The sequence below is a fragment of the Sprattus sprattus genome (assembly GCF_963457725.1).
Source record: "Sprattus sprattus genome assembly, chromosome: 9".
NCBI lineage: Eukaryota > Metazoa > Chordata > Actinopteri > Clupeiformes > Clupeidae > Sprattus > Sprattus sprattus.
The window spans coordinates 27,637,832-27,653,102 of NC_137928.1; the positions used below are offsets into that span (position 1 = coordinate 27,637,832).

The 15,271-nt window shown below is 40.8% G+C and overlaps 2 protein-coding genes across 3 annotated transcripts; both read right to left on the reverse strand.

Moving 5' to 3' along the window:
• Window positions 1-4,231: 4,231 nt before the first annotated feature.
• exo5 (exonuclease 5) lies at window positions 4,232-9,679 on the reverse strand (the record flags this gene model as incomplete). Its single annotated transcript, XM_080844675.1, has 6 exons — window positions 4,232-4,699; window positions 4,944-5,111; window positions 5,424-5,533; window positions 5,628-5,851; window positions 9,401-9,494; window positions 9,613-9,679. The coding sequence occupies 6 exons, from the start codon at window positions 9,677-9,679 to the stop codon at window positions 4,232-4,234; spliced, it is 1,131 nt and encodes a 376-aa protein (XP_080700801.1).
• Window positions 9,680-10,913: 1,234 nt separating this feature from the next.
• Window positions 10,914-13,377, reverse strand: rflnb (refilin B). Of its 2 annotated transcripts, none has more exons than XM_080845408.1 (3): window positions 12,723-13,377; window positions 12,384-12,475; window positions 10,914-12,206 (listed from the first exon to the last, which is right to left on the reverse strand). In XM_080845408.1, the coding sequence occupies exons 1-3, from the start codon at window positions 12,918-12,920 to the stop codon at window positions 11,891-11,893; spliced, it is 606 nt and encodes a 201-aa protein (XP_080701534.1). In that variant the 5' UTR covers window positions 12,921-13,377; the 3' UTR covers window positions 10,914-11,890. The 2 variants fall into 2 exon arrangements, with proteins under 2 accessions (XP_080701534.1, XP_080701533.1); XM_080845407.1 differs by having other exon boundaries at window positions 12,384-12,481.
• Between the last annotated feature and the right edge of the window lie 1,894 nt (window positions 13,378-15,271).

Consider the following 15,271-nt stretch of genomic DNA (forward strand, 5'->3'; position numbering starts at 1 on the left):
ATGTATGGTGGAGGCCTACGCCTAAGATGGCGGAGTGGAGGGGGTAGACTGTGGGAGATCAAATTAGTCAGGCAGAGCTTTTGCAGATGCTATCGGCTCTGGGTGGTATTAAGATGTATTGTACGAATACTCAGGCGCACTGGCTGAGACAGTAATGTCAGGAGATTACATATTTCAGTGCGAAGGTAACTTTAAGAATAACAGTTTATCATTCAGGACACAGCAAGATTTGTATAATGCTATTTTTTGAGTTCTCTCTCTCTCAGTGCATGTGTGTGGACGTGAAGTAAGCTGCTAAAACAACATGGCACATGTGACACTTACAAGCATCTTCTGGGTGTCTCTGTTTTGACTGTTTTAAATGCCAGACGCGTTAAGTCCTGTGTGACAGATTGATGAGGACACACTCCAGACACATTAAGCCTATTGGCTCATTTCCTTTCAAGAGACCAATGAGAAAGATCTAATGTCTTGTGCTTTTTTAATTATTAGATGCTCCCACAGTAAAGGACACGCCATGTCACGGAAAGGAGGAACAATCTCTGTTCAGCTTTTAAAGGTCAATCTACATGTTTTTTTTTTTTTTGCTCACATATCAGTAATATTGAAGATTACGCAGTGCCTAGATATACAAAGGAACCAACCTACCGATGTATAGTTATCTTTGATAAATAATAAAGTTGTTATACTCAAGATTCTAAAGGGACAGTTCATAATGGAATAATTAGAATCACTGCGCCATCTAGTGGGTCCAGTAAAAACTGTCAGTTAATCTCGTCTTATCTCCCTCTGGAACGAAATACTGTTTTCTGATTGGCTAATGGGGTGTACATTAAGTTCGTATAACCGGACACCTTGGACGTAGTCCCAGTCATAGATATATAGAATTAATTAAGAGCATTGATATGGAACAGCGATTTAACGTTTATACTGGGACCATAGACATATAGAATTAATTAATTAACGTAACGTTTATTTTTTGACAGCTAGGATAATTTGAACCAAGATGGCGGCGTGTTAGGACAAGTTAGTGGGCAATGTTTTATGTCAATTAAACTGTCTACACGACTTTTTATGTGTCTAAATTGAATCGGTTAGTTGTTTATGTTCTACACGAATGTTGTAGAATATTGTAATTCTTAACTGAAAGTCTCGAATATTATTTGTAGGCGGCTGTTAGCGCTTAGAAAAAAACACCATTGAAACAGATGGTAGCTCACACGGCTAACTAGACGGCTGGATTGTGAGCCTTCGACCAAAATTACTAAACTTGACCTCCCTGTTGCTCTGTCCAACTTCACCATCAACGGAAACGTGGAGTTCAACTATAAATAGTAAAACCTTATGAACAATACCTGTGTCCGTGTGTCCGTTTACTTTACAGAGGTGAGCTAATGAGTGTCACTTTGCAGCAACGCCCGGGGAAACTAAAGGTCCAGTTCCACGCACTACTTTCTCACTACTTTCTCTAACGGGAGCACTAGGCTTCAAATCAAGAATTCATCAGGTTATTTTGCATATTAAATGTCCTAAAGATAAAGTAAATTCTAAATAATAATAACATTAATAATAAAAACATTTTTGGATGTTGTAAACGGGAGATAAGCGGGATAACGGCCTCCGAGCTGTGGAGCAACTCCGCTCCGCGTCGTGGTGTTCTTTGCCCCGCAGCGTCCATTAACTTCGTAGAACTGCACAGCTCGTCGGCCGTTATCCCTTACATAATCAAACCATTGTACGTACTTGACAGAGGCTATTGGATATAAACTCCTCAAAAAAAGTTCGGAAACGTTTTTTTTCGGTTGATTATTCCTCCCCTTTAATAATAGCAATTGGTATTGTATTGTATATCGTTGGAAAGCCTGATTAGTCACCTTTACAAAAAGGTACAACTTGTAAGGATCATGCATTTGTGGAATGAGCAACACAGCTAACTGTGTGTGTAGCGGCCCAAAACATTTTGCCAAAATCCCCTGCAATATTCTTCTGTTGGTATTCACTCTTGTTTTGAGTTGCTTGGTGGATTGGATGATTCTCCCACAGTATTAAGGAAAAAACAACACATATTGGCCTTTTTTTTTTAATTTTAAAGATTTGTTTTTGGCCTTTTATGCCTTTAATGGATAGATTAGTGCAGAGTTGGGCAGGAAATGATAGGGAGAAGAGATGGGGAGTGGACAGGAGAAATGGCATCGGGCCAGATTCAAACCCGTGACCTCCTTGAGCTTCAAGCCCGAATGTGGTCGAGGCTACTGTGTGAGCTACAGTGCCCCCCATATTGGCCATTTTTACACTTTATTCATTTCACATTGTCAGGGAACTCAGTAGATTGTGGAGGAGCCACAACAGCTTGGCACCTCCTCATGCTGGTCATCAGCCTGGTCACACACTGCTGTGGGATGGCATCCCATTTCTGAACCAGTATTTGTCGCAAATCAGCCAACATGGTTGAGTTGGTCACTCTGGCACGTAGCCTACAGCACGCCCAAGCTGATTCCACAAGTATTCAATTGGGTTAAGGTCTGGACTCACGGCAGGCCATTCCATCCTCTCCACTCCCAAATTCTGGAGGTACTCTGCGATGATCCTGCCTCTGTGGGGGCGAGCGTTGTCAACCTGGAGGATGGAGTAAGGTCCCAGATTCTGGAGGTATGGGATCGCCACTGGCTCCAGAATCTCATTCCGATATCTCACTGAATTCCAACAGAAGAATATTGCAGGGGATTTTGGCACATTTTTTTTGGGTCGCTACCCTCACGGTTAGCTGTGTTGCTCATTCCACGAATGCACGATCCTTACAAGTTGTACCTCGTTGTAAAGGTGACTTATTAGGCTTTCCAACGATATACAATACAATACCAATTGGTATCATTCAAGGGGAGGAATAATCGACTAAAACTTTTTTTGAGGGGTTTATATAGTCAGGTCCATAAATATTTAAACATTGGCACAGTTTTCATAATTTCGGATCTGTACACCACCACAATGGATTTGAAATGAAACAATCAAGTTATGCTTTTAAATGAAACAATCAAATTGTGCACACTTTCAGCTTCAATTGAGTGTATTTACATCCAAATCAGGTGAACTGTGTAGGAATTAAAACATATTTTATATGTGCCCCCCCCCCCCCCCCCCCCCCAATTGGACAATTGGCTGCTCAGCTGTTCCATGGCCAAGTGTGTGTTATTCCCTCGTTATTTCATTTACATGGCTCTGGAATTAATTTCAAGTGTGGTATATGTGTTTGGAATCTGTTGCTATCCACTTTCAATATGAAGTCCAAAGAGCTATCATTATCAATGAAGCAAGCCATCATTAGGCTGAAAAATCGAAACAAACCCATCAGAGAGATAGCAAAAACATTAGGTGTGGCCAAATCAACCGTTTGGTACATTCTTAAAAAGAAAGAACGTCACATATAAAATGTGTGTTAATTCCTACACCGTTCACCTGATTTGGATGTAAATACCCTCAAACCCTTTACAAATTAAAGCTGAAAGTGTGCACTTAAAGAACATTGTTTGTGTACAGAGCCAAAATGATGAAAATTGTGTCAATGTCCAAATATTTATGGACCTGACTGTAAATGGCACCAAATGTAATCACCAAATCCACTTTGATTCATAAATTACAATGATTCAAAATATAGTAGTTAAATAAGTGAACAATAACTTAGAGATATTAACCTAATAATACACAATAATAACTGTTAATTATTAACATAAAAAAAACTATATAAAAGCGATGAGTGCTGGCAAGCCCAATGTACCTTGCTCTTTGTCTATGTGCAGATAACATAATGTTTGATATTAGCCAATTCTGTCTGAACACAGTGAAGTTACTGTTCCAACATTAGTAAACTCATGATTGTGCATCATGTTCCATTGCTTTACCAGCATCTAGTCCAACAATGACTCCACAGAATCAAAAAAGGGAGGTAGGGGAGTAATTAAGTTATCAGAAGGTTGCTATTTCGATCCCGCCTCCTCCTCACCAAGTGTCCTTGAGCAAGACGCTGAACCCCTAACCGCTCCCGATGTGCAGGTTGGCAACTTAGATAGTAGCCTCTGCCATCGGTGTATGAATGGGTAGATGTCTGAGGCATTGATGTGTAAAGCGCTTTGAGTGCTCTTTGAGTAGAAAAGAGCTATGTAAATGCAGTCCATTTACCATTTAAAGTTCGTCTGATGACATTAGAATAAAGCATAATATCCAACATATGTGGACCTTATTTGGGTTTCTTGCCTGGGTCATCATTGATACAGGGTTCAATTTTGTCCTTTCCCCATTGGCAGCTCTTCTCAAATGGACACAACTTGCACTTCCAAGCGTCCTCTATATCCACTCCCCTGGGTTCCCTCTGACCGGTCCAGTAGGCAAAATAATCCTGCAGCTCTCCCCTCAGGACCGCCTCTTCACACTCCACATGTATTGTGTCTATGGTCACGCCGGAGTCCTGGTGGATATACTCTAGCTTCAGATGCTGAATGCCACTGACTTTAGCTGAGTTTAGACTTTTGAGCACCACATCAACTAGGCTCCCAAAGGAACCTTCCTCAACCCCCATGGAACCTGCATGGTTCAGGACCCCAGTTCCCAGAACTTGCTTTGGCTGAAGTTTGAGGTGTCTGATGATGTCATTTCTCTTCACTGCCCCATTGACCATCCCATCAAACAGAAGTTTATACAAGCCCACCTAAAAATCAATAATGGCCTGTGATTAAATACATTAGGGATGACATACATCAATTCAATTCACCTAAACAAGGAAACGGTTGCAGTAATTCACTTTCATATTGTATTCAAGCAGGCCTACTCAGAAAGATATCCTGGGGATTTCTCTACCTAAGCAAGTTATTAGTAAAAATAAATACATCTAGACAAAAGCGAAGCAAAGGCTGTATTTAAAATACAAAAATGTAGGAAGTGAAAATTGGTACCTGGAGATTATGGCCTTTGACTTGAGCCTTGCCAGGAAGTGACATCTCTTTACGGGTTTTGAGCTCACTAAGGACAAGTTCCCTTTCCTTATTGTAGCTCAGTTCATCAATGACACCCATGAGAAACACTCCTTCTAGAACCCCAAACACTGGAAACTCCCGCACACACTGTCCTGTACCATCAATTCAAAAAGAAAAAGGGTTAGTAACTTAGCTCTTTTTGCATATTCCAAAACTGTTGTATTTCAACTCTTTCTTACATTAAAGAAGGCCATAGCTAGTATTTATTTACTCCCAACTACACTTTATCCTAGACCCTGTATACAACTTAATATAATAAGAGATTGAGATTGAATATGTACTGACTGACTGACGTTGACTAATAAGTTAAAAAACACAAGTCATACATTGATATTAGAACTACTACTTAATTGGATGACTTCAGGCAGAACATAGCCTTATATTGTAACCTTCTTGTACCATACCTTCATTTAATAATGACATCATGTGCATCACATTGAGAAGCTTGATGGCTTCAAAATCTTCTCTGGACTGGACTTGGATCGGAACAACATCATGAATTTCCAGCTCTGGAGGAAAATTACTATTAGAAAATGACTTCTGTTTCAAGCAAACATCTTTCACTGATACATTACTAAACGTTATATGTTACATTGATCGTACGTCTTGTCAGATGTATGCTGGCTCCAACTTTGACCTCTGGTTTCTTCATTTCTTTTTGTTTCACCAGCGGTCTCAAGAGTCCAAAGACCACCTTCATCTCACACCAAGACTGCTCACACAACAGCGTCACGCTCAGGTGCCTCCGACGGAACCGGTCCATTGGGCTGAAGCGCTGTTCTGCCTGATGCTTTCTCTTCAGAGATCTGACATCCCCACCTGGATCACTAGGGGTGTCCAACCAACAACAACCACTGTCTCTCTTCTCTGATCTGTAACAATATTAAAGAGCAAGGGCGTAGGTTTGCATATGGTCCATACGGACTAGTCATGACCAAAGTTTGGGACAGACACAATTGTCCCAACCAATATTTTATTAATTTGAATTGCCTGTTAGAAAAAGATGTTTTGCACAATATATTTGCAAACTCATTCATATTATAATCTATACTATGTTCGTCGCCCAGAAGAGTGAAAAATACATTTCCAAGTTTTCCAATTTCCAATGAGACTGTGAGACAAGATGCGGTCATTTCATTGGTTATATCCAAAATAGGACAACAAAAGTGATGTCAATACTTGCTAAAAATATGGAGAATGTTTTTTATTAATTTATTTATTAGGATTTATTTTCAGTGTAGAATACTGTTTCATATTTAAACTAAGGTTTGATTATTATTATTATTATTATTATTACTAGTGCAGTGCCCGTAGGAATTATGCATTCTGTAGTGTTAGCAGACCTCGGTGTAGCTGTTGGGTAGTGTAATAGCAAGACATATTTGCACTCCACATAAGTACAGGTTACACTGAAGTATTATTGTGATGCATGTTTCCTTTTTGCCTTTTTGGAGATACACCAACAAATAAAATTTGAGATTATGTATGGATGCAGTTGAATATACAGCCGCGGAAAAAATTAAGAGACCACTTCAAAATTATCAGTTTCTCTGGTTTTACTATTTATTGGTATGTGTTAAAGTAAAATGTGCATTTTTGTTTCATTCTATAACCTACTGGCAACATTCCTACCAAATTTCCAATAAAAATATTGTCATTTAGATAATTTATTTGCAGAAAAATGACAATTGGTCAAAATAGCAAAAAAGATGCAGTGTCTTCAGATCTCGAATAATGCAAAGAAAACAAGCTCATATTCATTTTTAAACTACACAATACTAATGCTTTAACTTAGGAAGAGTTCAGAAATCAATATTTGGTGGAATAACCTTGACACACAACTTTCATGTTTCTTGGCATGCTCTCCACCAGTCTTTCACATTGCCGTTGGGTGACTTTATGCTACTCCTGGCGCAAGAATTCAAGCAGCTCGGCTACTTTTCATGGCTTGTGACCATCCATCTTCCTCTTGATCACATTTCAGAGTTTTTTTATGGGATTCAGGTCCTGAAATTGGGCTGGCCATGACAGGGTCCTGATCTGGTGGTAATCCATCCACACCTTTACTGGCCTGGCTGTGTGGCATGGAGCATTGCCCTGCTGGAAAAAACACTTCTCAGAGTTGGGGAACATTGTCAGAGCAAAAGGAAGCAAGTTTTTCTTCCGGGACAACGTTGTACTTTGCCTGGCTGAGGTTTGTAAAAGACCATAAAGATTGAACCAAAGCGGACTGGAGGGTCTTCTAGTTCGTCTTCTAAGTTAAAGCATCCTAAGTTAAAGCATTAGTATTGTGTAGTTTAAAAATGAATATGAGCTTGTTTTCTTTGCATTATTCGAGATCTGAATACACTGCATCTTTTTTGCTATTTTGACCAATTGTCATTTTTCTGCAAATAAATTATCTAAATGACAATATTTTTATTGGAAATTTGGTAGGAATGTTGCCAGTAGGATATAGAATAAAACAAAAATGTACATTTTACTTTAACACATACCAATAAATAGTAAAACCAGAGAAACTGATAATTTTGAAGTGGTCTCTTAATTTTTTCCGCGGCTGTAGATGTCAAAGTTGCTGTCTAAACTATAAACTAAATGTCATAAAGAAAGAAATAATTTTAAATGAAGTTATGGTTGAAATAGGATCACTTCTTTATTGTAAGGGTAAAGGCTGATTTATGCTCAGAGACGTAAGCGTAAGCGCAAGCGCAAGAGGCCGCGCAAGCCCCTTGCGCGACCCTTGCGCGACTTTTCACGTCTTGCGTGCGTCGGCCCCTTTTTCTAGACTTGCGTCATTTTACGCAAGCCTATTGTTCTGGGTGTGAATTGCTTGGCAACACCCCCAACGCAACGCGTAAGCACATAGCAATTCATGCTCCCTTTAGAAGCATGCAAGGGCCTTAAATGTAGGGTAAGAATGGTCATGCAGTTGGACTCAAATGTAGGTTGATTTTAATGAATGTATGTACTGTACTGTATGAACAAATGCTTTTACACACGGTCCGAAATACAAATATAGTTGACATTATGTGTGTGTGTGATTCAAAGGTATACAGAGACCATAAATGGACATGCAGTTGGACTCAAATGTAGGTTCATTTTATTGAATGTACTGTACTGTGTGACTTCGATGATGCTAGCTTTGACAGCCCACTCTCAGACAGATCGTAATCTAATTATGTCCTTACAATGGGAACACAGTTTAAATACTCTGACTGGAGATGGCGTTACTATCCCCCACCCGAATTCAGTGCAGGACTGGGAGGATAACATGACAACGTGGGCCCAACATAACTTACAGCGAGATTTGCGTGTATTTCGTGGACTCCATAGCAACAGACGGGAAAGCAATGGACAATCTGAAAGCCTCTGAAAGCCTCCGAGGCTTATCAATGTATACTCAAACAATAACCCATAGTGCCTAACGCAAACGATAAAATAGAAATATCTCGCGAACTATGAATTCAGAGAGAGAGTTGTATAGAGTAAAATTCATGCGTTATGCATATGCCATGAAAAAGTGCTGTAATCACAGTTACATTTCAACCATGCTTATGAAATGAGTTTGCCAAGTTGTAAGTCAAATAAGTGCAGAAATGTACTGTAAAAATACGCTATACTAATAAACAATATGAATATTTTGATGGATTACTATTCCCTGTCTGTTAGATGACTGTACAACTCTAGACATTACTTTGAAACTTAATATAAAGAAGCTTATATAAACGAATAGATAAAATCAATCACTGTCTTTAGATTACCTGAGCAAAAGTCTGTATCTGTTCACCAAGAAGAATTTGAATGCGGACCTCCTTATCGTATCCAAGGCTATTCTGAACTTTGAGTGAAGGCAGGATAGTTTTAATATCGCTAATATTGTTTGTGACGTAATTTGTGACGTCATTTCGGTGCTACTGGAAACGATAACCCATTAGTGCCTACGGGAAACGATAAAATACAAATATCTCGCGAACTATGATTTCAAAAATCTTCAAAATCAAGGATGCACAGGTTCATGACATGCGTAAGCTACATGCGAAATCTCATAACTAACGTAACTACCGTCAGGGAGATACGCCCTAGACAGACTGACAGACACACAGAGATTCCTGGATTTATAGATAGATGTTTTAATCAGTTCAAAGTTCCACAAGTTAGTACACAAATGTGAATATCTAACCATATAATAAAACCATACAATAAACATATAATAAAAGTTTTGATATGGGGGGGGGGGGGGGGGCAGTGTCCATACCAAAGCTGTAAAAAAAACCCTACGCCATTGTTAATGAGCCTGTCAGTTTAGCCACAAGATAACTTTCTGACAAATAACAGGAGTATATTTGTATACATTTGACTTGGCGCCGCAGGCCTACCTCTCATGTAATGTGTTGTCCACACAGTAGCCTTCTTTTCCATGAGTCTTGAGGGGAGTCTGCACACGGTGCTGTATTTTCATAACAGGGTAGGCTATATCATCCACAAACAAATTAGCCATTTAACAAGAAGCAAATTATGATTTCACCACAAATAAGATCATCGACATCTCTTAGGGAAGCTATGGAATATTTTAGAAATGATCACTTACCATTATCTAAATGTATCCCCAACTCTGCATCGCTTATGCTACCCAATGCCTCTGCGTTTCCCTCCATGACTGGTGATATGATTCAATAAACCTTACTGCATTCGCTGTGACATAACATCAGCAACGATCGGCGTTTAAATGCCTTCATTTCCTCGTTGTATCGCTTAGTCTTGTTGTCATACGCAGCTCACGTGCTATGTGTTTGGGTGCTTTGCCCGAACTTGTCCCTAAGCCACACCCCTTCTACGTCATGAACTTTGCTTTTGTTTTTGTGCGACGTACATTATGATTCTGTTCCAGTAAATTACCAATTAGAAAAGAAATTTCAATTGAAAATAGTACCTGGCTTATATTACTCCCAGTTGCATATTTGATAAAAAGGGGATGTAATGGGCAACTGGAAGATTCTTATTGTGACAACAGCAACAATTCAGTATGCTCTCTTTACTTTTTTGTCCCAATTCTAATGTAGCCTTCACACGTAGATGTGAAACAGAGAAATAGTAACAGATAAATAATACAAATGTATACAAGCCACAAATACATCCATATTTGTTTCCCACATTTCTTCTCAACACTGAATTCTGATTTTGTCTGCTGTGGGGACTTCCTCGACATGAGATCAGAAGGGGCCCAAATCACTAATAACATTCACCTTAACATGCATACTTGAAGCAACAAATGTAAGCAAAGTGGATACAAATTGTTGGCAAGTCCTTCTTACGAATCACCAGCAACAAACAGGCAATAAATGGCCTGATACTAAGCTTTCTACCTTCTGTAATGAACCAGCAACAGAATCCTGGGGGTTGAGGGGAACCTACAGGACTGTTTCCAAGCCAACAGCAGTCTGGCTTGGGGGCAGGGGAGTGAGTGCATTACCCTCACCTTTTAACAACTCACATACGGCCCTTTCTGCTGACTTCTCAGCAACAGCGGATTTTATCCTGCAGGGGGCGCTGTTGCCACACACATAAACACACTGCTTACTGTATTTAAATCTATTTCACCAGACCTTAATCTCTCTAGGGGTCACTGCTGCCACATTTTTTCTCAACTCTTTCTCCTTAGTGATTATTGTGTGATTGATTTCTAACACAAGGAATGTAACATATTTTCCTATGTATGACTGAAACCAAATAAAATCACGTCTTGTTCTTTAAAAAAACGTGTCTTTATTGTCAACATACAATTGAAAGGAAATGTATTTACATTAAGGATTCAAAGATAGAACTGTGCCTCTGACAAACTGAACATCTGAATTCTTGTGAAACAATTTAAGCTTTAAGTGAGTCCACCCAATACCCATCAGTGTAGAAGCCTGTAAAAGAAGAATGGTGCTGACAAACAATAAAATAAATACAAAAGCAAAAACACAAGTGACAGCACAGACTGAACGCAGCTTGGCTTACCAATTATTAAAGACAGTTAAGTACTATGCAAATGACTTTAATCCAAAATCTCCAATCCAACTTGCTTCAAACCTGTCACAACCTCTTTTGCAACATCAGCATGAAAACTTCACCATTGCACCACTGCCAGGTTGCTACACTACACAGCCTACGACTCCAAATGTATAAGCAGTGACTTTACAGTAGTACGAATGCAGTCTGTTCTAGACCGGAGTGGGGTTCGCCTGTAGCAATCACTATCCAGACATACAAAAAAGATTTCCCATACCAGTGTGCAAAAATACCCAATAATACCCTGTAATCTAGGCAAGTAACTTTGACCTCTGTAATCAACCTGTGACTGTTAATATCCCCTCATTAGTGACAGGCAACACGGCAGTGAAAACCCACTACTTGTTTATATTACAGTATAAAGTGAGAACAGACCAGGTGAAATGATGAGCAGTTCAATGAGAAACTGCAAATGACGGAACAAGGAGAGATGAAACTATGCTCTTGCAATATTAGCCTCTCATGAGTGCAGTCTATGGTTGTTTTCTCTTCAATTGCTGTCCAACATAAAACTGTTAAAACAAAGTCTTCAAAAATGCAGAAAATCTACAATCACCACTTTCACTTCCCCATTCAGCTAAACTCAAGACTTCATCACCCACAACTCAACTTCTATGTGAACTCTCTGCTAAAATTGTTGAAATGCCACAAGTCAAAAATGTTGGCAGCTCGGTACTTGGATGATCTTGGTATAGGGTTTCTCATTTAAAACTGCCCAAAGTCTTGAGGAGGAAACAAGCAACTGACAACCTAGATATCAGGGGAAGCCTTCCCTTGGAGACATGCTGAGCTCTCTCCATCTCTTCCTCTCTCCCTCACTGGGTAGCTCTGCTGTCGGACGCCTCCAGCTCCACACTGGAGAGGAAGCGCTTGGCCAACCTCCTTCCGTCATAGCTCAGCTGGGTGGTGTAGATGGTGCGGGCGTGTTTGGGGTACACGATGGTGGTGCTCTGGTAGCGCTGCACCCGCTGCCGAGGCTGAAGCTCCAGCTGGGTTTTGTAACGCCGCCAGGTACAGTTGGGCAACGCAAAGACAGTCTGGCTGCACTGATCCAGACCCAGGCCCAGGGGCTGCATGGAGATGTCGTGGATGAAGTGCCGCTCAGAGTCGTAGCGCACAGAGGATGTGTATCTGTTGCACAGAGAAAGCAGTCATGTTCATAAGCTTTCAATTAAATATGATCTGAAAACTTGGGAATAAACAACCACATTTACAGCACACACACACACACACAAAAAGTTTGACAAACACAAAAGCTTGATATGCAAAACTTGCCATGACCCAAATGTTTACAGCTGGAAAGATTACCTTATTTCTTTTGGTGGCAGTGGGTCAAGCTCAATTCCTTCTCCATAGGATAATGGGCACCGTTGGTGAAAAGACCTACATTTTACTACAGGCTCAGCCTACAAAGAAAAAACAATTTGTATTGAAGTGGGTCGACAAACACCTTCTGGCCCAATTTGAAATGGGCATGACCCAGTTTCTGACTGTCATTGGGACACGTATTCAGACAATCTCTAGCGCAGAGTTGCTTTCTGCTCTTCTTGCAGCCTACAAACTTGATTGATTTGACTGCTGGCCGAGAACTACGTTTCTGCGCAAAGTGGAAAGCTCTGGTGGTTTGATTTGAAATATGACACTTACCGCCGATGACCCTTTGCCCTCGTCCTCTGAAGCCAAACTACCAGAGCTTCTCTCGCCGACGGCTGGCAGTAACCAGGGACTTGGACTGGGACTTGGAGGTAGTCCGGAGTCCGGACTGTCAAGTGCCCGCTCAGCTTTGTAGCTCATATCCAAAGGATCGTCGTCAGACACATTCTGTAGATTGAGTCTACCCACCATCTCTTATAAGATAGCCGCTTAAGTGAATACAGATCAGTTTTCAAGGAGCTTTGAAAGAGTCGTATGTCTGAAGTGCATTCAATCTTCTCACCACACTAAGTTATGAAGTTAACCATATACAGTTACGACCTTCCCCAGGTGTTTTCAAAGTCAATAGCCTACTCATTAGCCGGAGTCCTCAGTGACAACACAATCAACTACTAAGATGAGACGCTAATTACCTTGTAACTACCTCTGCTGCTTGGCAATGTCGTCTACAAGCCGTCAGCAGTATAGTCCGTTTGAAATATGAGTAAAGAAAGTGTTGGGGTTGTCCTTTGGCGTCGTTTAGAGTAATATCGTGGTCAGGCACCCGTCTTCTCCGAATCCAGCCTCAAATAATTGTAAATCCTGAGTGCTTCGAAGTTGAGTATCTGCAGCTTCGTGTCACAGAAGAAGGGACGATTCGCCCGCCTGCCTTCAAACTTGCCTTTTCTCAAAGGCGTTCATTGTTTTACAAGCAAACGTAGAGCTGGGAACGCCTTTTAAAGCTGCCTCCCACTGCTGATTGGAGCAAGCGATTTCGGAAAACACAGAAAGAGCAGGGGAAATGTGTCAATGGTCTTGCGCTAAAAATACACGCGAGCTAAATTGGCTGATAATTTATCACTTTTAACTCTTAGATTGATAGATTGGGCATACAAACAATCTGGTCTGAAGTTTGACTGACATTTTATTATACCATTTCATCAATGCCCTTACACTTGCATTTCCGCAGCATAAAGTCATGTAGTAATATTGAAACAAGGCAGGAATGTGTACAGCAACAGCACTAGCACAAAAATATTAATATTGTTATAGTTAAGCACAAAAAAAAGACAGCAGTGCAAATCAAGAAGTTTCAAAATACTAGTCACACAATGCTTGAAATCTGACATATAATCTCAACTATAAATAGCCAGTGTTTGCCTGCCTCCTCATTGCAGAAATATGTGAATAGCTTTTAAAAAGAAGGTACTATAAAGGTTACCACACATTTCTGACAACTGCTTTAAAAGAAATGCGGTCAAGAAAAAAAATTGGAAGGCTCAGCTGTTTGCACAGAGTCATCACAGTGTCCAAGCTCTCTCCAGTTTCCATACAGGGCTTACCCAGAGAGTGAGTCATGCAGTCACGTAAATGAAATGCTCATTATGACAATATGACATAACTAGTGAACATGAGTGATGAACAGAGCTAGCTACTGTATTTGCTGTTTCATGGAGAGGTAAATGTCACAGGCAACTGTAATGCTGTTTCCTTCTCACTCTCTCGCTCCCTATCTCCCTCTCTCTCTCTCTCTCTCTCTCTTTCTCTCTTTCTCTCTGTCTCTCTTTCTCTCTTTCTCTCTGTCTCTCTGTCTCTCTGTCTCTCTTTCTCTCTTTCTCTCTTTCTCTCTTTCTCTCTTTCTCTCTGTCTCTCTGTCTCTCTGTCTCTCTGTCTCTCTGTCTGACTCTCACCTACTGACCATTCTAGCCTGGCTCTTTTAGCTTCCCACATAAAAAGAGATGGGGGTCTCCACAGACTGGATTATGTAGGGAAATGAGAGTTAAATAAATGAGAGAGTTAAATCAGTATTACAGCTCTGGCACAGATTCAGAAACCAGTGGTAGCAAAAAACAGACTCACACTGGTTTCAATTTTGAACCAACCTGGGGGATTTTTTTTTTCTTTTTCGGAGAAGCCAAAGTGTGGCTGGTTTGTCTCTAATTGGGAGACAGGAAATCCCAAGTTCCTCGGCCACAGAGAGCCTGGAGCCTCAACCGTGAAAAACATGGCGAACGGGGGAGTTCATTCTGGGCCATGGCACCAAGGTTAGAGAGTGCCAAATAGAACATCCCCAACATTGCTGATTATAAATTCCACAGCGGGGAGAACCGGGAGGGCCATTTGGGGGAAGCAAGGATGGGGACGCGACGCGACGCTACGCGTTTAAAAGTGTTGCCTCTAAATCATTTTGATGAGAGGCTCCCTTGCCGGAAGGACTGGAGCCAAGTAGCAGCAGGCTTCTTTTCTGGTCGATTCCAGTTAATGGCTGTCGATTCTGTTTAAGTGCAAACATATTCCTCAGGATTTGGGGCGATGAATTGCATACATTGACTGCGTGGTGAGGTTAGTGTGAGTGTTGTTAGAGAGAACAGAGGAAGGAGCAGAGGTTAACTATAAAGTTGCGTGTTGCCACTCAGGACATTTCCTAAGACCAGAAAAATCACGAAACGTATTTGAAGGCAAGGAAGGAGAGGTACACAATCATGACCAGCAATGGCTTCCGCTTTAAAGCCAGCAGTAAAGCTAGAAGTAAAGACACCCCCTCCCCCACCCACCCAAAATAT